Source organism: Hemiscyllium ocellatum, chromosome 11, assembly GCF_020745735.1.
Source record: "Hemiscyllium ocellatum isolate sHemOce1 chromosome 11, sHemOce1.pat.X.cur, whole genome shotgun sequence".
Lineage (NCBI taxonomy): Eukaryota > Metazoa > Chordata > Chondrichthyes > Orectolobiformes > Hemiscylliidae > Hemiscyllium > Hemiscyllium ocellatum.
The window spans coordinates 14,063,491-14,088,997 of record NC_083411.1 but is presented as its reverse complement, the minus strand read 5'-3'; the positions used below and the strand labels follow the sequence as shown (position 1 = coordinate 14,088,997).

The 25,507-nt window shown below is 42.0% G+C and overlaps 1 protein-coding gene across 2 annotated transcripts in view; it reads right to left on the bottom strand.

Annotated features, from left to right (window-relative positions):
- Positions 1-25,507, bottom strand: part of si:zfos-2326c3.2 (mitogen-activated protein kinase kinase kinase kinase 4) — a 290,366-nt gene that overhangs the window by 141,752 nt on the left and 123,107 nt on the right. For both annotated transcript variants that reach the window (XM_060832025.1, XM_060832026.1), the window contains 5 exons: positions 24,280-24,390; positions 16,966-17,056; positions 12,954-13,084; positions 3,544-3,598; positions 640-718 (listed from right to left, as the gene is read on the bottom strand). In XM_060832025.1, the coding sequence (XP_060688008.1) occupies positions 640-718; positions 3,544-3,598; positions 12,954-13,084; positions 16,966-17,056; positions 24,280-24,390 (467 nt within the window). The remainder of the gene's footprint in view (positions 1-639; positions 719-3,543; positions 3,599-12,953; positions 13,085-16,965; positions 17,057-24,279; positions 24,391-25,507) is intronic.

Genomic DNA, 25,507 nt, shown 5'->3' with positions numbered 1-25,507 from the left:
ATGCCTTTGCTTAGCCTGTCCCAGGATAGATGTGTTGTCCCAGTCGAAATGGTGGCTTTTTTCATCCATGTGTAGGGCTACGAGGGAGAGAGGGTGGTGTCTTTTTGTGGCTAGCTGGTGTTCGTGCATCCTGGTGGCTAACTTTCTTCCCGTTCCTCTTATGTAGTGTTTGTGGCAGTCCTTGCATGGAATTTTGTAGACGATGTTGGTTTTGTCCATGGGATGTACTGGATCTTTTAAGTTTGTTAGTTTTTGTTTGAGAGTGTTGGTGGGTTTGTGTGCTACTAGGATTCCGAGGGGTCTGAGTAGTCTGGCTGTCATTTCTGAAACTTCTTTGATGTATGGTAAGGTGGTTAAGGTTTCTGGCCTAACATCTTCAGGGATGTTTCATCACACATTGCTGATCAATATCATAACTCGACTGACAAGTTTAATACACTTATTGAACACAAATCAACTGATCTCAGTGTTGACGTTTTGAACTGACTCCCAGCCTTTGGGAAGTAGGGCTCCATGATGAGTTGTACAAAGAAATGTTTCCCAACACCGCCCTGAGTGTGCAAGTGCTAATTTCAAGGGCATGCATGCATTAAGATGCATCGTTACTTTCTACTCCAAAGAAATTGTGAACGATCTTACCATTTTTTTGATTTCAACTTGGGTGGAGAATTCCGCGGGATGAGGAAAAGGGCTCTCATTGGATGCATATCGCAGAGTGCTGGGAAAAAAATAAAAGGGATGGATTTTACAAGTGAAGGAACTACAAATGTCATCATATAAAAACAAAATCCTGTGGATGCTGGAAATGTAAAACAAGCAGGGGGGATGCTGGAGAAACTCAACAGGTCTAGCAGCATCTGTGGAGAGGGAAACAGCATTGATGTTTCAAATCTAGTTTCAAGTCAAGACCACTCTTCTTCAGAATAAACATAATTACTTTGCCAGGATCATAATTCAAAAGGCACTAAGTGCTGCTGGTGTATATACAAATTTAGACCGCTATCAGGGTCAGTCTTTGCTACCGAGAATAATTCCATTACACACAAGGTGGAAATTCATTTCACAGTGGTCTAGCCTGTTGCTGATAAAGAACAGCCTGTGGTGAATCTGTCCTGACAGAGGTCTTTATGTTTATAGAGGAATTTGATAGGGTTATTTCAAAGGCGAGAGGTTTTGTAATGATGGAAAGGGTCTCCACCTTAACTCGACTGGAACTGAAGCTCTGCCTTTCCAAGTTGTGCCCACCAACCTGGCCCCCACAATTTCTGTCAGAGAAGGGGTGGGGGAAGAATGGGGCAGGTTGTATGTTGAACATCCCCATGGTTCATATCACACATTACGTCAAAATGCCTTCAAATTGATCCAATTACTTTCTTTTAACATGTTTGAAGTACGATTTGTGGGCTTTGCACTTTTCAAAAGAACATCTGAAGATGTCACAGTTATTTGAAGAGATAGGATATCCTATTGCAGGAGCCCATTTGGGAGAAATAGAATGCTTTGTGTAATAGGTCATGTGAGAGGTCACATGCCCTTTGGAAATGTTAAAAATAGACATGAATGTGTGTAAGAAGTTGATAAATTAATCAAGACTGTGAAGTGGTCAAGGGAAATGTCAAGCTGTCAAAAGCAGCTAACAAGTTGTCAAATGAATTATAAAAATAAAACAAAATACTTCCGATGCTGGAGATCTGAAATAACAACAGAAATTGCCCGTGAAACTCAACAGGTCTGGCAGTATCTGTGGGGAGAAAGCAGAGTTAACATTTCGAGTCCGGTGACTCTTCATCAGAACTGTTAGCTCAGAAAATGTCGGACTTATGCTGAAGAGGAGATGGGGGGAGTAGGTGGGGAGGTGAATGGATAAGTGGAGATGGAGCCAAGAGGGAGAGAGAGATATGAAAACGGTAGGTAAGTGAGGGAAATATGGATGGCAGGCCAAGACAAAAGACCTCTGGGACTCAATGTCGAACTCAATAACTTTAGAACCTGATTCCATCCTGCTATGTGTTTCATCCAACCCCACACCGAGTTCTGTTATGACATAGAACAACCAACTCATTTTCACCCACACCCAGGCACATGATCACATCATATACACAGCTTTCAGCAAGGACTACCCATTCTCTGCTACCCTCAGAACTCATTACCACTTAGTCAGTGTCTCTTCTGTCCTGGCCTCCACTATCCCCTCGTTTATGTACCCCTTTTATATCAAACTCCCTCTCGGCTCCATCTCTACCTGTCCACTCACATCTCTCCTCCAACTCCACCCTACACCACCACCCACGCCGCCTAACTCAAAGGAATAGTCAAGCTTTGGAAACATTGAGGCTGGTACAATTGCAACATTTTAGAGGCATTTGGATGGGTATATGAATAGGAAGGGTTTGGAGGGGTATGGGCTGGGGGCTAGCAGGTGGGACTAGATTGGGTTGGGATATCTGGTCGGCATGGACGGGTTGGACCGAAGGGTCTGTTTCCATGCTGTACATCTCTATGACTCTTGACATTTGGATTAGCCATGCAGGGTGACAGAGATATGGTATGGGCCCAACCCCCGCTAACAACTGTCCAGGCAGAACAAACTTGAAATAATAAGGCCCCTCTCCCCTGATTTCAGGCTCATGGAGCAAGGCATTTTTACAAATGTGCATTTATGACCCAGGAATGTAAATTCAGGCCATATACCGGCCAGATCTTCCGATGAGAGTCAAGCTAAATGTAGAAAAGTATACTTCTCAAGCTCGATGCAGATATATGGCAATTGTCCAGGAGGCTTGAAACTTTGAATGGACTAAATTGTGGTGTCCAGGACATGAAGAGAATTTCTCCAAAACAGATTTCAGTGAAGGGTAGTTAGACCAGCTGTGCGATACTTGCCAAGATACAGACCCCAGCAATTCTTCTGCTGGTTAATTCCTGATAAAAGTCAGTGATTAACAATGGGAACTCAACCCCACACAACTCCCATCCTGCTCAGATGCCAACTTCACACTTCCACCCAATCCAACTGGCCACCCTACCCAAACACCCACTGTGACAATGAGCCCACCCATCCACTCTCTCGCTCACCCACTGTCTCCACTGAAACTCTGAACACCTACAAAAGCTTACCTGAGAACAGCAACTGATGCAAAATGGGGACATGTCCTTTGTGCTACTACATTTTGTCAGTGCTCCCTTTGTATGACTGCTGCAGCCGGCAGAACAAGATGCGGCTGCGAGGACAAAATGGCTAAGGTTGGAGTTATCTTTACAGACAACGGTGATGTCTTCAGCATCGCTGCTGACCAGAAGATCTGAGCCATTGTTTCAATTATAGAAGGGTCCAAAGCAAGGCCCAGAATGAGATAGTCATGAAGGAATCTATAGGGAATTCAGAAGAATCTTCTTTACTCAAGATTCCATGGAGCATCTGAGCTGAATGGCCTGTTTTCTCAGCTGCATATTCTAAGCAATTTTCACATGCAATGTTATAAGTCCATGAGAACCCTTCATTGTGCACCAGTCCTTAAACACAACCTGAAAAGTGCTACTTACGAGGGGCTCCTTCTGCCATTTCAATCGCCGTGATTCCCAATGACCACACATCACTCTGTGAAGAAGAGGAACAGAACAAATGGTAAATTAAACTTTTTAGTTGGGATCAGAGTGGATAGAAATGAAAGGGAAATGGAGGTCATCGTGATGTAGCAGTTAACACATTTGCAGTGATTGGAATTTGGCTGACCTTGTTGACTACGAGGTCATTGATTGGTTTGCTGACCTGGTCAATCAGGAGTGCCCTGGCTGACCAACATAACCAGAAGTTATGGGGCACTACTTGTCACTGGCCACTCAGGTGTTTCCTTTCTTCTTGGTGATGGAATATGAATAAGGTTTCTGCACTCGATGTTTCTTCACTATGTCCTACAACTACATGCACACGGCATGGGTGCTGGGGAGAAATAAGCACTACTGCCGTTTGGCAATAGTGTGGGGGTTGACACAAAAAAAAACTCATGATAGTTAGAGAAAAAGAAATAAACTGGACATTCAGGATCTCCTCAGTTCAGGGGACCGATTCCAAGCTGGTTGGTCACAGCCAGTGTGTTAATGTGGAGAGAGGTTCTCTTGGTCTAAGACATTGCCTTCATTTGTTTTGTGCTTTTGGAAAAAAATGAGAGAAAAGAAAAAAAATACATATAACGAGGAGATGTTTCTTTTCTTCCTGGTGATGGAATATGAACAAAGTTTTCTGCACCTGATTTTTATTTTCACTGTGTCCTACGCCTACACACACTCAACATGGCTGCTGGGCAGAGATAAGCAATACTGCTGTTTGGCAGTAGTGTGGAGAGGGGGAATGAAGTATAAAACCAGGAATTTAGAATCACCTTAATTCAGGGGTGACTCTGAGCTGGCTGGCCACAGTATATAAAGGGTGACTTGGTGATGGGATACCAGCCTCTGTGCAGTTATTTCAACACTATTTCCATCGGTCATGGAGACCGATCGGGTTAAATGGTGATGTCAATCACTGTGAATTCACAAGGTGCACTTGAATAAATGGGAACGGGCCATTCAGTCTTCGAGTAACAGGGGTGTTTGGGGTTTGAGATATGGCCTCTGAATGACAGGCTAAAAACAATCATTCAAAACTTTAGTTTCTCTAACTTCAAAATGTTATTTAACTGTAAAATAGACCAGATTAGATTCCCTAGAGTATGGAAACAGGCCATTTGACCTAACAGGTCCACACTGACCCTCCAAAAAGTAACCCACCCAGACCCATTCCTCTACCCTATCTTTACCCCTGACTAATGCACCTGACACTACAGGCAATTTAGCACGGCCAATTCACCTGACCTGCACATCTTTAGTTCGTGGGAGAACCACAGCACCCAGAGGAAACCCACGCGGACACGGAGAGAATGTGCAAACTCCACACAGACAGTCACCTGAGGCAGGAATCAAACCTAGGTCCCTGGTGCTGTGAGGCAGCAGTGCTAACCACTGAGCCACAGTGCCGCCCCTAGTTACAGTTATAGTATTATTTATAGCTCAGATAGAGTCACATCAAGTTCATTTCACATTATTCTTTTCTTACATTTCCAGTTAGGAGGACTTCAAAATAATGGAGACTATTGATAAACATGCATAAGAATGGGCTGGAGAGACAGTAATCAGTGGGCACAGATGAAAGATAATTGGCAAAACTACCAGAGGGGAGATGAGGTGCTGCTTTGCTTGTAAGCAGCAAATTGTTGTGCACTGTTTGCCCGAAAGATTAATGGAGGTAGATTCCACAAACATATCTCAAAGAGGAATGAGAGAAATTCTTTAAAATTAAAATTCACACATTCATGAGAAAAAAAGCAACCATTGCATGCATGGGCTGAATGAATTGGATTGAATGGCCTTCTGTGTTGTATGGCTCCAATGCTACAACTATCCTAATTTAGTCGCAGCACCTCTCATGATATTTTCTGACTTAATGACAAGACATTTTTCAAAACCAAACCACGCTTACATCTTATTATGAAAGCACTTCCAGTAACTAAAAACCAAAACCGTTGACACCTTATTTCAAGATTAACTCCTTAGACATGTGACCAGTACTCATACTTAAACACCCCACGAGGAGCTGTGATTACCAGGCAAACAGTTGATATTCACATTGTCTTCTTAGAATCAGCTTCTTAACGTTCAAACTGCCATCAGGTTCTGGCAGATTTTGAATACACCTTCAACTAATCTCACAGCAAAATTAAGAAAACATAGATAGTGCTGGATTAAAATAGTGTGATTTAAACAAAGACTTGGCAAGCTCAGGTCATCTTTTCTCCAGACAATAAACCACAGAATTTATAGCATTGTTTCAGTTCAGAAGGAGGCCATTTGGCTATTGTGTCGTGCTGGTTTGATTAGATTCATAGAGTCATAGAGATCTACAACATGGAAACAGACTCTTTGAAGAAACTCGCCCATGCTGACCAGGTCTTCTAGCCTAATCTAGTCGCATTTGCTAACACTTGGCCCGTACCCTTCTAAACCCTTCCTATTCATATGCCATCCAGATGCCTTTTATATGCTGTAACTGTACCAGCCTCCACCATTTCCTCTGGCAGCTCATTCCATACACGTACCACTCTCTGTGTGAAAACGTTGCCCCTTAGCTCCCTTTTAAAATTTTCCCTTCTCATCCTAAACCTATGCTCTCTAGTTTTGGACTCCCCCACTCCAGGTGAAAGATTTTGCCTATTTACCCTTTCTATGCCCCTCATGATTTTATAAACCTCTATAAGGTCACCCCTCAGCCTCCGCTGCTCGAGGAAAAACAGCCCCAAATGCTCCAACCCTGGCAGCAGCCTTGTAAATTCTCAAGCCAATCTCCTGCCTTTCTGCATTGCGCTGTACACCATTTCTGGCCAAATAATAATCCAATGCTCTCTCGAGTGCCTCAACTGAACCTGCCTCCACCACAATTCCAGGCAATGCATTCCAGACTCTAACTATGCAGTGTGTGCAAAAGACGTTCCTCTCATCAGTTTTGCTTCTTTCGCACATCACTTTAGACCGAAGCCCTCTTGTTCTTGTTCATTTTCATGAGCAGGAATACCGTCACCTAAGCTACTCTGTATGGCTCACTCACGATTTCTGAAAACCTCTATCCAAAGACCTCTCAGCCTTCTTCTCTTTAAGAAGCACTATCCCAACCTCTTCAATCTATCCTGAGAATAGAAGTTTGGAACAGCCTTGGCTTGAAACCATTGCTTGCAATACAGGAAATATCATTGTCAATTTGTGCACAGAAAGCTCCGACAGACAGTAATAAATTAGGAATGAGATGGGCCAAAAATGCTGGCCTAGCCAGTAACACCCTTATCTCATAAATACATTTTAATATATATAGAATTAGTTCCCTTGTAATGGCAGCTGAAGGATCAATATTGGACAACCCCTGTTCTTCACAGTAGCTTTGTTTACTTGGTAGGGTGGCTGGTACAATAACTACACAATGACTGGTATCCTGTCACCATGCCATCTTTTATTTTCACACATAATGTCCTTGACACTGATCTAACCTGCTCAGAGCCAGCTTTCAGAGTGAACAAAATGTCTGACACTCCTGCTCTTATCTGTCAGCCAAGGCTCCCTGATTGGGCCAGATTAACAGCTCCAATCAGGGAACTCATGTCCTCTGACATCCACTTGGCTGACCTCATTACAGTCACTACAGGTCGGTCGTTGGGTTAGTGTCTCATCTAAATGAGAGATAATGAGGTTTTTAGTCAAACATGACTATCATTCACATTCTGCACCTTAAATGATCCACTTCAGAATGAGTTGTGTTCATAAAGATGTAGCAGAGAACTGATTATGAATCCCAGAAGCACCAGCTGAATCTTTTGTGAATGTTTAGACTATTCCAGACTCATTGATATTCTGAGAAGTGAATCATGTGATATTGTAAACAGTCTCTGACTTCCAGCTGAGGGAATAATTTGGATAATAGGCAGTTCCTCCTACTCTTTCATCAGAGCCATATCACCATTTTCCCCCTGCCTCATTGCTCCTGATTTTTAACCTAGCTGATTCTTCATGCTTTTAAGTATACATAAGACATTAGCGGAGTTTTATAAAATTCCTGCTGTACATTGTCCTTTTTCTTGCTTTCAGCCTTGAAATGCTTAATTTTACCATTTGGTTATCTGTGCTTTAGACCACTCTTCCGATCCATAGAGTAAATAACTCAATCCTATATTCTTGAGCCAACATTCTCTCTTCATGGAGACTTTGTTCTCTCCTGTTAATAGCTATAGCAGTAATAAGAAATACTGTAGCTGAACCTTAGCTTGACCTAGTACTGGAGTGGAGTTATTGCAATAACTAGTCATTTTCACAAAAAGGCATGTTTGTCATAGAATCCCTACATTGCAAAAAGAGGCCCTTTGGCCCATTGGGTCTCCACCAACCCTCCAACATGCACCCTATCCAAACCTACCCTATCCTCATAACCCAACATTTCCTTTGCCTAATCCACGTAACTGGCATATCTTTGGATTGTGGGAGAAAACTGGATCATTCAGAGCAAACTCATGCAGACATGGGCAGAACGTGAGAACTCTGTACAAACAGTTGCCCGAGGATGGAATCAAACCCAGATCCCTGGCACTGTGAGACAGCAGTGCCAAGCACTGAGCCACCATGTTGTGGTATTTACGGGTTTCTACTGTTTTCCTTCTGAGAAAACAAACACTGTTGAAAGCTTTATCAATGATTAAAGTAGGTTATGAATTTATGACTTTGACTTTTACTATGGGCACTTTAGTCCTTTCACTCTGGTCTTCCATGTGTGGGTTCTCATGCTTTCTGACAGAGTACAACTTTGGATCTTCCAGTTCAGTAACATCCACATTTTTCATATATGCAGTACAGAGTGTCTGGGCTTCAAAAAACAAGCTTTTAGATCTTCCACGGCCTCCTAACTGATGCATGGCTGCAACCTGGTGCTTTACCGTGAACCGGAGTACCACTGTTTTCCTTGCTCCCGCAGTCCATCTACATATGATCCGGTGACTGAAAATAGGGGCATTTAACTAGCCGTTAGTGCTGTAGCAATAGTCGCATCTAAATACCTGACTCTGAGATGATGAACATGACTGCCACGTTCTGAATCCTGCTGACAAACAGCGGACCCTGCTGCTAACACAGGAGAATAACTCCCTTGAAATTAGCAACCATCTCATTCTGCCATTACCATAGCTGCAGCCTCCTTCCATATTTTCTTCCATAACAGCTGACTGTATTTGCTCAAAAGCTTTGCCTGGATCTTGTTGTTGTTCAGGTTTCTTACAAAAATGCCTCTAATGTTGATTTTTAAGTTCACGAACAGAAACCCCACAGTGATAAGAGTGTTTCATTAACTTGAGAATGTCATCTGTAGCTATAGCTCTTAGCGATCGCTTCCAGTTACAGGATGTAACTGTCAGTGCAATCTTATTCTTAATTGCATCAAAATGTGAGACCAAAATTTCATTGATTCAGCATATTCCATCGAACTGAGGTTTCATGCAATGTTAGAAACACTACATAAAAAACATTTGGTCCCATCATAGTGAAAAAAACCCATTTATTTTATCCTCAGCTCTTATTGTGTTCAATTTCACCCAGATGTACAATTTTTGTTCATGATTATTTCAATCCACTTTGTTAGGGTTGAACTCTCCACTGCACCAATTAAGTCTTCAGTACCTTTATTTTTCCTCTGATTTACTGTATACCTGACAATGATGAGTACACTAAGCAATCTGTCAAATCACTTAAACTTTCCAGAATCAACTTTATGAGTTTCAAATTGTTTCATGCTGTTGTTCAGCCCTGAATTTCTTAAATGAAATGGAAAAGAAAATTCCATTTGGTCTTGTCTCTATCTTTATGTCATGCATTTCACTCAGTACGACTAGTACATCCTTATGCAGGCGCCATTATACAATTAAGTTTATTTATCCAGTAGAGAGGGCAATATATTAACATGCTCAGATTTTACATAACACTGCAGATATATAAAGCACAGCAGCTACAAATACCCTTTCTACCGCCTGTGAGGATGTGTCTGAATGGGGTAAGCATTCAAAGTAAAATGCAGGAAAAAAAAATGAACATTTTGAAATGTTAAAATATGTAAGTGATGGCCTATTCTCTGCAATTATGCATTGTTCATTTCATGCCAATCTACAGAGTTTAAAGTCATATTGGCTCAAAATGTCAACTCTGTTTCTCTGTCTCCACGGGTGCTGCCAGACCTGCCGAGTTCTTCAAAAATCTCTCAGTCTGTTTCAATGTTTTTGGAATGAGTGCATGTGCAGTCCATTTCTGATGCCGTTGTGTACATTACACATTATCATTGATTGGAAGTTGAACAGTTGAGGATTTAACACAATCAGGAACAGCATTATAATGTGGCCCAGGCTACTGCTGCCCTGAACTCAAACCTCAGAATCTATTACCATTTCACAGGATTAGAATATATTTTAATGGTGCAATTAAAAAGACAGTTAAAGTATAATAAATTCTCCATGATAAATGTTCTGGAACTGATCACAATAATACATTTTTGGTGCCAATCTATCCTCAGTCATAACTGTGCTTTGCCTGAAATCATTTTTTCTCTCAGATTTAATCAGAGTTCCCCTGGGAGCATTATTCAATCTACTCTCTTTCTGTCAGATTCTGTAAGAATCAGATGCTGCCCTAATCCTAGTATCTCCTGAAACATCCATATTTTATCTTGTGTTTTTCTCATCAAAGCCAACCCTGTAAATTTCTGAATGTTTGGCTGGATTATCCAAGGGAGTTGTAATTTGTCATTTGCTGTTCCTTTTCAGAAGAAGAATGTGAAATTTTGGGAACTCGAGGCTTTATCCTTGAATTATAAATGTCAATGTGAAATGAAGTGCTCAGAAGCCCACATTAGTTATGGCAAGACTTTGATCAGCCATTAATCTGAGCCCGTACCTGTCCTCTCAAGTGGCTGTAAAGGATCCCATAGCATTCTTCTGAAGAAGGGTAGAGAAGATCTGGCTGATGTTTATCTCTCAATTAACAACATTGAAAAATTCCCAGAGCACCTATCACAGGAATAATTGACCTTAGCATGTGTAGTTTGCCTCCATTTTCTATCCTTTCCCAGGATGTGACTGCCACTGACCAGTCCAGTTTTCATTGTCCACACTTGTTGGAACTTGTTCCTTACATCACAACAGCATGTGACCTTATAAAAATAAGATTGGCTTGTAAAGTATTTTGTCAGGTCCTGAGATGTGTCTTTTAAATTTGAGCCTTTCTTCCAACTTTACGTTGATGCATGCAACTGACAAATAATTTATTCAATGGCTATTGGCTAACTTTTAAAATTCTAATGTCTTAATTGTTCTATTTCTTCATTTTGTGAACATATCTAATTTGCCTGCATTTGTGTTACACTCTCTAAAGCCATTCCACATTTAGGTTTTAAAATAAGATGATGCTGATTGCCAATGCAATCATCTCTGCAGTGATGATTGAGCTACACAGAGGAGTCTTCCCTTTGGAAAGCAGGAACTTACCAAGGTCCCTTCCACGGCACCTTTTAAACCCTTTTAAAATTAAAAATGAAGTCAAAGTCCATCTCAATTCAATTCATGGCTTCAGGGTTCAGGAAAAGACAGTACCACTGCAGAAAGTCACCAAAGCTGCTGCCAAAGTCTCCACCGCATAGGAGGATAAGAGCAGCAGATATGTGCACTTCCCTGTCAGTCTTCATATCATAGTCACTTTGAAATATATCAAACAACACCAGGTTATAGTCCAACAGGTTTATTTGAAGGAGAAAGTGAGGACTGCAGATGCTGGAGATCAGAGCTGAAAATGTGTTGCTGGAAAAGCGCAGCAGGTCAGGCAGCATCCAAGGAGCAGGAGAGTCGACGTTTATTTGAAAGCCATAACCTGGTATTGTGTGACTTTGGACTTTGTCCATCCCAGTCCATCACCGGCACCTCCACATCTTGAAATACATCACTGATCCTTCATTCTTGCTGGTTCAGAGTCCTGGAAAATCCACTCTAACTGTACAGTTGGTGTATCGACACCATATGGATTGCAACAGCATGAGAAATGCACTCATCACTACTCAAGGACAATGACAGATGAGCAGTACATGTTGGCCTGGCCAGAGATGCAAAAAATACAGTGAAAGTTGTTTAAGTTGCCATACCACAGTATATTAGTAGTAGAAGACATACATTTTTAAAAAAATTAAAAATGAAGTCAAAGTCCATCTTAATTCAATTCATGGCTTCAGGGTTCAGGAAAAGACAGTACCACTGCAGAAAGTCACCAAAGCTGCTGCCAAAGAAGAAGACCACCATGTTGGGCCACTGGATGCAAGACTCCACAGAATCCTGAAACCTCACCGGTCTCAGGCCAGAAGACATTCAAAGGAATCCTAGACTGCCAAATGCCAGGCAGAAACCACCACATTGCTGAAGTCATTGCCAACTTGGATTGATGGATTACCGGGCCACAAGACTCCACAGAAACCACTGTGAGGACCAGTCTTGTTGCTGAAGCTGGCCATGCACGCCGGCTGCTAGAATCTCGAGACACAGCACCTTGCAGAATCTCAAAGCCTCACTGACCCTGGACTGGACGATGTCATGGAAGTCCCCCAAAGGAATCCTATATCATCTGATGCCAGGAGGAAATTGCCCCATTGCTGAAGCCACTGCCAACCTAGACTAATGGAATCCTGGGCCGTGCTCCCAGAGATGCTGAAGCAGACCATATTGCTTCCGTACAAACTGCAATGCACTAAAGTACCACCCCATCTTTGGAGATTTCAGATTGAGCTCAGAAGAGTTTCTGATAGAGTCTTCTGCACATTTGTTGCTGAAATGTGGCTGCTACCAGTTAGTGCATGCCTAGAGAAGGTAGTAATAGGGAAATGTAGAAGCAGACTATCTTACAACCAGTTGTTGAATCTTCAGTGAGGGATTATGGTCACTTGAAACTAGGCCAGATCAGGTGGAGCAGTGGGTTTCATTCCCAGACAGAACCTTTTTAACTTTTGGTGATACCAAAATCTCCAATCATTTGAGATACCCTGTGCTGTGGTCTATCATGTTTGATTTCCTGATACTAATTGTACAACAAACATTGAGACTTTTCAGGTAATTATGGCTCTTTGAGAGGGCTATCCAATCAGACCCAGCCCCCTGCCTTTTCCCTATTTCCCTCTTTTTCTTCTTTCTTTTCAAGTATACATCAGAATCCCTTTAAAATTTACAACTGAATTTGCAATCCCAATCACAACCGATCACAGATGCCAACAGTGCAGCAATAACCAATTCACTTTCTTTCACTGTCCCCATGGTCTTTTGGTTCTGAATTGTTTTTCTCAGCCGCACTGAAGAAGGTGCATTACTTACTCTGTAGTCGTATGTGGAATCTGCGTTCTCGTCACACGCTATAACTTCGGGTGCCATCCAGTAGGGTGTACCGATGAAAGTATTCCGTTTCTCCATGGTCCTGTCCAGTTGAGCACTGACCCCAAAATCAACTGCAAGGAGAAATCAAGCAATTATTTTCAAACATCACATCACAATATTAAAATACATTTTTGCAGCAGGCGGGGGGGGGGGGGGGGGGGGGGGGAGTTGTTAGAGGAGCACGGAGGTTACAACCTTCCAGTACTCAGCATATTTTACTACTTCCATAAGTACAGTTCGAAGGCCATTTCTTAGTCAAGAAGGTTTAAAAATGATTTCCTGCTAATTTAAAGTGAACATTGTGTAATAGGCAAGCAGGCAGATGGCAAAGGAAAGTCAAATTGTGAGTGACTAATTCATAAGAGTACGTTGAAGAATTAGCAAGCAATGTTAATGAAGGGAAAGTTATTGATGTGGCATTTGACAAGGCGCTCCTCAAAGGTTACTTAACAAAGTAAAAGATCACAGTGTAGTGGCAACATATTAGTGTGGTTAGAGGACTGGCTGGCTATAAAAAAAATCAAAAGAACTGCAGATACTGTTTTTGTTTCTAGTTAGCTAATACAGTCATAGAGTCACAGAGATGTACAGCATGGAAACAGACCCTTCAGTCCAACTTGTCCATGCCATCAGATATCCTTACCTAATCTAGTCCCAATTGGCAGCATTTGGTCCATATCTCTCTAAAACCTTCCTATTCATATACCCATCCAGATGCCTTTTAAATGTTATAATTTTGGATAAAAACAATGACTGCAGATGCTGGAAACCAGAGTCTAGATTAGAGTGGTGCTGGAAAAGCACAGCAGTTCAGGCAGCATCCGACGAGCAGGAAAATCGACTTTTTGGGCAAAAACCCTTCATCAGTAATCCTGTATTCTTGATGAAGGGTTTTTGCCCAAAATGCCGATTTTCCTGCTCCTCGGATGCTGCCTGAACTGCTGTGCTTTTCCAGCACCACTCTAATCTAGACTCTGGTTTCCAGCATCTGCAGTCATTATTTTCACCTGGTTGATTTTAACCCTACTGTGAATCCTCTTGCAAGGATGCCTGCCTTGAAGAAGTTTTCCTCCTCTCTCTACAACAATCTCAGGGAATCCCTCTCCCACTGCAACTCCCAGATCATTTCCTCTGCACCTGAAGGTCTTCAACCATGTCCTGAAACAAACTCGCTACTACAATCTCAGTTGCTTCCTCAGTGCCTGCCTCCGTAACCAACTCATCCCACACGGACTCCGGGCCACCTTTAAACCAGCAGAATTCGGAACCAAACAGGACAAACAGTACAGACTACAGATTCAAAAACACCTGCAACGGTTCCCCCCCCAGTGTTATAATTGTATCAGCCAACATCACTTCCTCTGGCAGCTTATTCTATACACCCACCACTCTCTGTGTGAAAACGTTGCCCCTTAGGTCCCTTTTAAATTTTTCCGCTCTCACCCTAAACTAATGCCCACTAGTTCTGGACTTCCCCACTCCAGGGAAAAGACCTTGTCTATTTATCCAATCCATGCCCGTCATGATTTTATAAACCTCTATAAGGTCACCTTCAGCCTCCAACGCTCCAGGGAAAATTCAGAATCTCTCTATAAATTAGATAAGATTCCGTAGACTTCAGCCTAACTAGCCCACACCGACCCTCCGAAGAGTAACCCACCCAGACCCATTCCCCTTAACTAATGCACCTTACTCTATGGGCAATTTAGCATGACCAATTCACCTAACTGCACATCACTGCATTGTGGGAGGAAACCAGAGCACCCGGAGGAAACCCACGCAGACATGGGGAGAATGTGCAAACTCTGCACAGAGAGTCGCCCAAGGCTGGAATCAACTTGGGACCCTGGCGCTGTGAGGCAGCAGTGCTAACCACTGAGCCACAGTGCCATCCCAATCCTCACATCCTCCAACCAAAAATTTAGCAGAGTGTCAGGATAAATAGGACATGCTCATGTTGGCAAATGTTAATGAGTATATTGCCATGGGAATCAATGTTGGAACCTCAGCTGTTTATAATTTAAGTCAATCATTTGGATGAATGAACCTAAGGTATTGGTAAATTTGCTGATGACACCGAGGTAGGTGGGCAGGAAGTTGTGAAGAGGACATAACGAGTCTGAAAAGAGATATAGCAAGATTGAGTGACTCGGGAAAATTATTTAGCAGGTGGAGGATATTCTGTGAAAATATGAATGTGTCTCCTGGGGCATGAAGAGAAGAAAAACAGTCTAATATTTAAATAGAGAGAAACTGCAGAACTCTGTAATAAAAAGGAACCGAGAGGTCCTGGTAAATGAATCAAAAAAGCTGCTATTCAGGTACAGCATGTCATTAGGATGCTAAACCAAATACCATTTAATGGGATGGAGATGTTTTGTGACAGTTGCAAATGACATTAGTAAGGTCAGATTTGGAGTAGTGTGTCCAGTTTTGATGTCCCTATTATAAAAAAAGACATAATTGCTTTAGAAGCATCTCATGAAAAATTTACTCGATAGATTCCTGAGATGAAGACATTAACTTAGGAAGAAAGGTTGCGTAGTTTTGAGACAAAAACTGAAATTATTCGAAAAACTCAGCAAGCTTGGCAGCATCTGTAGAGAGAAAGCACAGTCTTCGCTTTACTTTAAGTCAGATAGGTTCAGTTTGTGTCCATTGGAGTTTAAAAAGAACGAGGGGTGATCTCCTTAAAATATAAGTTGCCTGAGGAGACTTGACAGGTCAGTTGCTAAGCAGATGTTTCCTTTCTGGGAAAAACTGGAATGAGGCAGCAAAATTAAAAAATTAATGTTAACATAAGTTCTGGGCGATGTGGGTTCAAATCCCACCATGGAAGATGATGGAATTTTAATTCAATTGACAAGTTTGTAAATGTAAGCAAGTCTCAATGAAACTGCCATTAATTGCTGCAAAATAGACAGGTAGGAAGCTGGAAATACACAAGTCAGGCAGCATCAGGAGGTGGAGAAGTCGATATTTCTGCTGGTCAGAAGAAGGGTTAAACCCAAAACATTGATTGCTCCACCTCCTGATGCTGCCTGGCTCGCTGTGTTCATCCAGACTCCTGCCTGTCGGTTTTGAATTCCAGCATCTGCAGTTTTATTTTGTCTCTAACCATTGATTGCTGTGAAAGTCTACCTCATTTATTAATGTCCTTTAGGATTGGAAATCTGCCGTCCTTAGTTGGTCTGTTATTCCAAGCCCATAAGAACGTGGTTGACTTTAACTGGTCCTCTGTGTGGCAAGTTACTCAGTTCAAAGGCAGTTAGGGTGGGGGGGAGAAATGCTGACCTTGTCAGTGACACTGACTTCCCAGGAAAGAAGAAAACAAACTCCAGAACATACATTATCAACTGGACGTCCTAAATTTACCCCAATCCCTCCATTCTGGTCGGCAATGGAAGGATGCTGGGGCTTTGCTCTTGGATATCAACACCCTCCAAATGACCACAGTTTCTGTGTAAATATTAGGTAACATCAATCCTTCCTGGGACATAATTGCCAATCTGTAGAATGCTTACAATCACCAATGAGAGTCCTTCATCTGCTCTTTCCTGCTTTATTGAGAAAAACAAAATCAGTGACAGCTTTCCATTGGTATTGCAATTCAGGAATAGAACCTGGGATCTCTTTATTTCTGCAGGTCAGTATCACACGAGTGAAATAAAGGATATCATTGCATCCTTGTTCATTCAGATTGGTGTCTGGGATGTGGTTACATGGAATGATGTTTAATTAATTAACGCAAAAATCAAAATAAATGGAATAATTATTGGCTATACATAATTGTCAATCACACACTATCAGGAACACCATTTATTGAAATACACAACAGAACTAAAGCTTTATCAAATATATCACTAAAACACCCAGTGGATCTTGATTCTGAAATAATTCCCTTGTTACTCACAAACCTATAAGGATCCTAATATTTTAAAGAAATGCTTACCCAACTTTACTTCTGCATTCTCTGTTAATAACACATTCTGTCCTTTGATGTCACGGTGAATAACATGGTGGGAATGTAGGTGGGCCAGACCCTGTGAGTAGAATTCGACAGAGAGATAGATGGTAAACCAAAGAGATTTGTCTGGATATTATTTACAAAGTGATTCGCCAATCTACTCGTTGTTCAAACACTGAAGGTAGAAATAATTTTTATACATATATATATTTATATATATGTAGTAAAGTCATTCACAGCAAGTGAATTATTTTGGAACTGTGGGCTGATGTGACAGTGAAGTGTCCAGAAGCAAGAGATTAACTAACTAACTGGTTAATTTAATATTTGATGAAATACATAACTAATTTACAACAGCCAGTTCTGCTATAATGGGTGTTTCTTCAACACAAATTGATTATAACACTATTGAAGAATTTAGACCATTATTTGTAGTATGCCAGCTTTCATAATGTGCATAGGCTATAACATGATTCCGATCCCATTGGTTAAAATGGTGTTACTATTACATAATGTTTGTATAACGCCGAATTGCACAGGAACAGAGTGATCACGTTATATCAGAACAGACTGTATTGGCAGTGATAGTTGAGGGCGCAATGTTGACTTGGATGTTGACAGCATTTTCTATGTAATCCTTTATGACTACCCGAATACATAAATGTGGTGTTCATTCGCAGGGTGGTAATGCAGCAGCTCCTCATTTCTACCTTTAGACTCAAAGACAAGAGTGATGCTAATTATGGAATGGTTAAAGTGCACTATTTATCTGCACCAGCTCTCTGACTGAAACTTCACTTAGTGCCATTCTCCTGCCTTTTCGAGATAGCTGTGCACATTCTTACTTTTCAGATAACACACTGTCCACATCCCTAATGGCCTGGAATAATTCCTTTATATAGATATTTTTATTGGGAATTTAACATTTTGACAAATTTACAAAAATAAGCAGAATTTTCAAGCACAAACATTAATATAAAAATAGATCTTAAATATATAATCATCAAAATTCAACTAATCCACAATCATCCAGAGTGTATAGTTGAGTCGCTTACATCCTTCAAATAAGAGAAAATGTTCTCTAATACACTCATAACAGTATGATTAAAAGGAAGCTATTTCCAAACAATAAGAACAAACAAAAAAAAATTAAACATGTTTGAATGGAGATCTTCCCCCTTGTTCTCAGGGGGCCTTACTACCTTTCCAACGTTCCACCATATCCTCTCCCAAACAGTGTCCCACCCTCGACCCGGGCGCTCCTTAATAGGATTTAGATATAATACCGAGCTAGAGTTAACAGTGAGCGCCGCACCCCCACCCCACCCCACCCATACCTGAGTATATCTAATAGCATCAATGCCACGTACAAACACACATAACTATAAAATTACAACTCCAACAGATTACAGTTAAGTATAATAACATAGCAAGGAAGACAACCCCGCTCCCAGAGGCAAAAGTAAAGTAGAATAAAGTAACCATTTCTCCCCACGGAGTGTGGGAGAGGCAAGCCAACATAAATTGTCTCTTACGATTTATTTAACCGAGTCTAAAAGTTTCTTGGCCTCTTCCGATGATCTAAAATTATACTCGGATCCTTCGTGGGTAAAGCATAACGTCGCTGGGTAGCGTAAGGTGTATTGAATATCTAAGTCCCTTAAACATTTCTTCACCTCATCAAACGCCTTCCTTCTTCGTGCCAAAGCCGGGGAGAAGTCCTGAAATAACATAATCTTGGATCCTTCATGAATCATAGCTTTAGGATCCTTTCCAAGCTTTCTGGAGGCATCCAGGAGTATCTGCCTCTCCCTATAACTCTGCAGCCGGAACAGGACCGGGCGTGGGCGCTGGTTTGGGCCAGATCCGCGTACTGCGACCCGGTAGGCCCACTCCACCCTTACCCGGTCAGTTTCAGCCCCCAGGTTTAAAATCTGCGGCAGCCATCGCTCCAGAAATGCTACTAACTGTTCTTTCCCTTCTTGCTCTTGAAGGCCCAGCAGCCGAATATTCTTTCTCCGATTTCTGTTGTCAATATCATCGATGTAAATTTCAAAGGCCCTGACTCTCTGCTCCAGAGCTCTCACCTGTTCTGCAGCTGTTTGAGCTGCAGCCTCGGAGGTCATGGCCTTTAGTTCCACCCCCTCCACTCGGCCCTGCAGCTCTTCCATGATTTGATTCTGTTTCTGCAGCTTTTCTTCGAATGCATTCCATCGCTGTCGGGATTCTGCGATGAAATTGACGAGTGTCGATTCCAGCCTAGCAATCATCTCTATAAGGCCTGTTTTTACATCAGCTGCAGCCAGAGGAGAGGAGGGTGGGGGAGGGGTCTTTGTTTTCTGAGAGCTGCGGGGTCCCTTTGATTTACTCATTATCCACTCAGTATTAGACTATTTAAATATAATATTCAGCAGCTAATTAAGATTAAAGAAATTTTTTGGGTGGTTTGGCAAGTGTGGTGGGGACAGGAAACCCACTTTACCCAGGTTTTGGGAAGGGCTCTGTAGACTCAGACTTGCTGAGTCGCCGCCATCTTGGATCTCCCTGGAATAATTCCAATAAATCTCCTCTCAGTGTTTTTGTTTTCAAGAAAAACAGTGCCAACTTCGACAATTATAGTGAAATATGCACATGCACACCCAAATCCCTTTGTTTATGCACCTCATTCAGAATTGTGCCCATAATTGTTTCTCTAAGTTCTTCCTACAAACCCAAATTACTAAACATTTATTTGTACTAAACTTCATCGCCCACTTGCTCCCCCATTTCACCAACTTGCTTTTTGCCCTTAGCACATTCTAGACCTGCCTCCTCACATTTCACAAATCTGCCCACATTCATGTTGCTCGCAAACTTTGAAATTGTGTCCTGCACACCAAAGTCTAGATTAAAAAATATATAAGTGGAAAGCAAAGATCTTAACACTGGGTCTTAGTGAACTTCACTGCATATTCGTGCAGTTTGAAAAAAAACATTAATTAAGAAGGTAGAGAGGTATAGATGTCAAAGAAGGACATTTCAGAACCCAGAGCCAAGACAGCTGAAGTTATGGTCACCAATTGTAGAACACTTAGATCAAAAATGTATAGGAAGCAGAACTGGACGAAAGTAAGAGATCTTACATATGTGATTACTTACAGTGTGGAAACAGGCCCTTCGGCCCAACAAGACCACACCGACCCGCCAAAGCACAACCCACCCATGCCCTACTTTTACCCCTTCACCTAACACTACGGGCAATTTAGCCACGCCAATTCACCTGACCCACACATTTTTGGACTGTGGGAGGAAACCAGAGCAAACCCACACAGACAAGGGGTAAATGTGCAAACTCCACACAGTCAGTCACCTGAGTCAGGAATTGAACCCAGGTCTCTGGCGCTGTGAGGCAGCCAGAGGCAGCACTGTGCCACCATGCCAGATCTTGAAGGATCTGGGATTGAAGGAGACTGAAGGGAGGGCAGAGCTCTGTTGAAGTTTGACAGTAAAGCAAATATTAAAATCAAGGTAAGCTGAGCCAGGTGTTATTAAGGTGAGTGAGCACAGATTTGATGGTGAACAGAATTTAATGCAAAAAAAACACAGATGATGGAAAATCGAATCGAAAACAGAAATTGCTGGAGAAACTCAGCAGGTCTGGCAGCATCTGTGGAGAGAAATCAGAGTTTAATGTTTCAAGTCTGGTGACTGTTCTTCAGAACAGGTTCCTTATTTCCAAGTTTGGACCACAGCTGGAAGGAGGCAGATCACAAGCTAAAGAAGTTCCGTGAAAAAACGAGTCCTCCAGTGAGAACAGATCTTTGGGTTTGACAAAGTATTTCCTGGTCTCATTAATCTGAGAAAGTGAATATTGTGAAAGGTTCTGATATGAAATGGCAGCACTGCACTCTGGAACAGATTCAAAAACAATATCGTTGTATAGCAGCAGGTTTTAATTAGCTGACAAAGAGCGGAAGCTGGTAAAACTAAGGAGCTTAGGATTGGATGCAACATAATAGAGTTGGTGAAAAAATATATATTTTAGGATTAGAATCTATTACAATGGGAGCTGAACAAATCTCAATATAAATTTGGAAGATTCAGTTGGAAGATTTGGATAAATGTGCAAAGTTGAACAGCAATAAGATACAGAACTTATGGTATCACAAGAATGGATGCTATCAATATGCCAGTAATATGCCCTGCTCTATATTCACTCTAGGAATACTATAGGAATGTAGGAGCAGGAGGAGACCATTTAGGCCTCAAATTTCTTCCATCATTCAATAAGCTCATGGTGATCTGTAGCCGAAAGCTGCCTTTGGCTCTTATCACTTAACAGCCTTGCTTAATGAAACCTTATCTATCTCAAATTTAAAATTAACAACTTATCCAGCATCCACTGCCATTTGTGGAATAGAGTTCCAACCCTCTGCCATGGGGTGGCACGGTGGCTCAGTGGTTAACACTGCTGCCTCACAGCATCAGGGTCCCAGGTTTGATTCTAGCCTCAGGCAACTGTCTGTGTGGAGTTTGCACATTCTCCCTGTATCATCGTGGGTTTCCTCCGGGTGCCCCAGTTTCCTCCCACAGTCCAAAGATGGGCAAGTCAGGTGAATTGGCCATGCTAAATTGCCCATAGTTTTAGGTGCATTAGTCAGAGGGAAATGGGTCTGGTGGGTTATTCTTCGGAGGGTCGGTGTGGGCTGGTTGGGCTGAAGAGCCTGTTTCCACACTGTAGGGAATCTCATCTAATCATCTTTGTATGTAGGATTGCTTCCTAACATCTCTCGTGAATGGTCTGGTCCTAATTCTCAGACTATGCCCCTTAGATTGAAAGTCCCCAACCACTAGAAACAATTTATCTGCCATCTCTTTTCCTGTTAATATTTTGAAGCCTTCAATCAGATCACCCTTTAACCTTCTAAATGCTAGAGAATAAAGGCCTAATTTGTGTAATTTCATCTCATAACTTAACCCCTGAAGTGCAGGTATCATTTTTGGAAATCTATGTTGTACTCCTTCCTAGATCAATATATCCTTCCTAAGGTGTGGTGCAGAAGAAAAGAACTAAATGGTAAGTGGGCTGAATGTAATTATGCCTGTTTTATGTTCCCCTGCTGAAATCCAACTTCACCCCAAAGCACCTGCACAGTACTTTTAAAATGATTATTCTTCTACAGTTTATGGGCATCATAGACAGGCCAACATTTATTGCCTATTCCTAATTAAACCTCGAGATACTGATGGTGATCTGCCTTCTTGCACCATTGTGTCTACATGGTGTAAGTACACCTACAGTGCTGTCCGAAACGGATATCGAAGAGATACTGAAAGTGATAGTTTAGTAGGAAGTTTTTTAAAAAATTTCACTTACGAGAATTTTACTACGAGCGCAAATGCTGACAATCAAAGTTATCCTAAATTCAAGATCACCGACAGCCTAACTATCCCTTCAATTACTCAAAACGAAAAATGCTGGAAATCACAGTGCGCCAGGCAGCATCCATGGAAAGAGAGCAAGCTAACATTTCGAGTCTAGACGGCTCTTAATCAGAGCTGATGTGAAGTGTGGAGGGAGCAGCATATATGCTAAGGCAGTGGGGAGGGTGGCAGTTGGAGTCTGGAGAGGAAAAGGGCATTGATTGAACAAGTTAAAACATTAGAATGGCAGAACAATGATGCGTCTAACCATCCAACTGGAAAGGGCAGACAGTCTCATTGGAATGGAGGGAAGGGAGAGAGAACATGATGACAGAGAATACAACATGTAAAGCTAAAAGGAAGGTAAGGAATGGGAATGGATTCACAACCTGAAGGTGTTGAACTCAATATTAAGCCTAGAAGGTTGGAAAGTGCTTGATCTGAAGGTGAGCTGTAGTTTCTCCAGTTTGCGCTGTGATTTACTGGAATACTGCAGCATGCTGAGGACAGACTGGTGGTCATGTGAGCAGGACGCCGTGTTAAAATGACTGGCTACAGGAAGGTCAGGGTCATGCTTGTGCACAGACTATAGATGGTCTGCAAGGCAGTCACCCAGACTGCATTTGGTTTCTCCAATGTAGAGTAGGCCACATTGGGTGCAGAGAATGCAATGGACTAGACTGGAGGAGGTGAAATTTGCTTCACCTGGAAAGCCTGTTTAGGCCCTTGGATGGTGAGCAGGGAGGAGGAGAAGGGGCAGGTGTTGCACCTTCTGTGGTTAGATGGGAAGTTGACATGGGAAGGGGGGTGTGGCATAGTGTTAGAGGTCAAGCAATGGGCCAGAGTGTCCTGGAGGGGAACAGTTCCTGTGAAATGCAGACAGAGTGAGTGAGGGGAAGATATGTTTGATGGTGGAATTCTGCTGGGGTTGTCTGAAATAATGGAGAACGATCTTTTGAATGCAGAGGCTGGTGGAATGAAAAGCAAGGACAAGAGGGACCCCTCACACTGCTATGAGTGATGGGAAGGAGCAAAGGCAGAAGCATGGGTGATAGGTTGGATGCAGTTGAAGGCCTTGTCAACCACAATGGGCTGGAAAACACAGTTATGGAACAAGCAAGCCATGTCAACAGTCCTGTTTTGGAAGGTGTCATCATCTGGACAGATAGGATGTAGGTGAAGGAACTGGGAGAATGGAAAGGAATCCTTCCAGAACGTGGGATACGAAGAGCCTTAGTGAATAACTATGGGAGTTAGTGGCTTTGTAGTGGATGGCAATGGAAGGGCTCTGGCCCGATACGTCAACTTTTCCTGCTCCTTGGTTGCTGCCTGACCTGCAGCACTTTTCCAGCACCACACTCTCATCTCCAGCAACTGCAGACCTCACTGTCTCCAAGATGGCAGTGGACAGTTTATTCCTCAAAATGGAGATGGAGAGGTCAAGGAAAGGAAGGGAAATGTCGAAGATGAACAATGTGAAAGTTATAGAAGGGTGGGAATTGGAGGCAAAATGAACGAATTTATCCCTTCAGTTGCCCAGCCTACAATATCTATCCTTGAAATACCCAAACTCTGAAACAGCCCTGTAATAATCAACCATCTTTAAAAAAAAGTCACAAGTCACAGCTACATCTGGTGATGGCACATTCCTGATGGGGTTAAAGTATTGTACCACCACTCCTGGCAAAGACAAAAAAACACAGTATTTCAGAACTCGATGGAACATAATGACCTGCTTAAACATCAAACCCTTACTGTTGAGGAACACACTTTAGAACCTACATCATATGAAGGACAGATTAAACCCGCAGGCAAATTTGTAAAAGGTGAACCTGAGGCATCATACTGAAATAGCAGCTTGATTAAATGAGTTTGTGATTTCAAATTCAAACTTACCCGAAGAACCTCTCGACAGATGTAAGCTATCCAGTCTTCTTTCAGGCAGTTCCCTTTCGTTTTCTTCACCAAATCAGTCACAGAGCCTGCTCCACAGAATTCCATTACCAGCTGCAATCAAGAGCAAAATGAGAAGCAAAGGATGGATTTTAATACATGTCAAAGTGCCATATATCAAACAGAAAAATTGTAGATAATACATGGAATGACACTGAATTTCCAGCACAGGTTCAGGTCATTCAGTCCATCGGCTGGGAGCTGATGTTTATGCTCCACATGTATCTCCTCCCACTTTTCTACATTCAACATTAGCAGTTTGTTCAAGAAAGTGGGTGTCACCAGAGATGCCAGCTTTTATGCCCATCTCAAATTGCCCTAGTGAGCTGCCTTCTTAAACTGTTATAGTTCTTGGGATGTAGGACAACATACAGTGTCCCTTTGTCTCTTTCTCTTTCATGTGTTTATCCAACTGCTTCTTAAATGACTATAATATTCAATCCAGCTCTTCTATTTGGTAGCAATGTTTTATATTTTAAATGCTGTCTGCATGGAAAGGTTATAGTCTAACAGGTTTAATTGGAAGCACTAGCTTTCGGAGCGCTGCTCCTTTGTCAGGTGGTGAAGGAACAGCGCTCTGAAAGCTAGTGCTTCCAATTAAACCTGCTGGACTATAACCTGGTGTTGTGTGATTTTTAATGTTATACACCCCAATCCAACACCAGCATCTCCAAATGCATGAAGAAGTTGGATTCCCTGTTAATCTTTTAAGATATTCTTAGTATTGGATTTCCTCATAGGTAGATGCATCTTTTCCTTGTGTATTCTTTGAACCTCTTCATATTTCAAAAGAATGTTATAATATTGTATAGTCATTGTATGAGAACATACCATTTGGCCCCAGTCTATCCTTAATATTGTTTATCCTCCTCATAAATGTAGTCCTCATCACATGACTTTTATTCCAACTAATTTACAATTTCTAACTGATTTGCCAACTTCTCTCAATGCCATAACCTTCACTCTTTTCCAATGACCAAACTTTCTGAACGTGAATATGTATTTCTATGTCCACAAAGCTGCTGCTTCCCAAATGATTCCATTTAGCTTGTGAAACATCATCTGCCTTTCTAAAATCCCTGTTTGATGCTTCTGGTTATACTCTCTCAGGCTGATGTTTTAATGGTTTTAACAAACGAAAGTGAAAGCAGTTACAGCAGAGGTAGAGGTC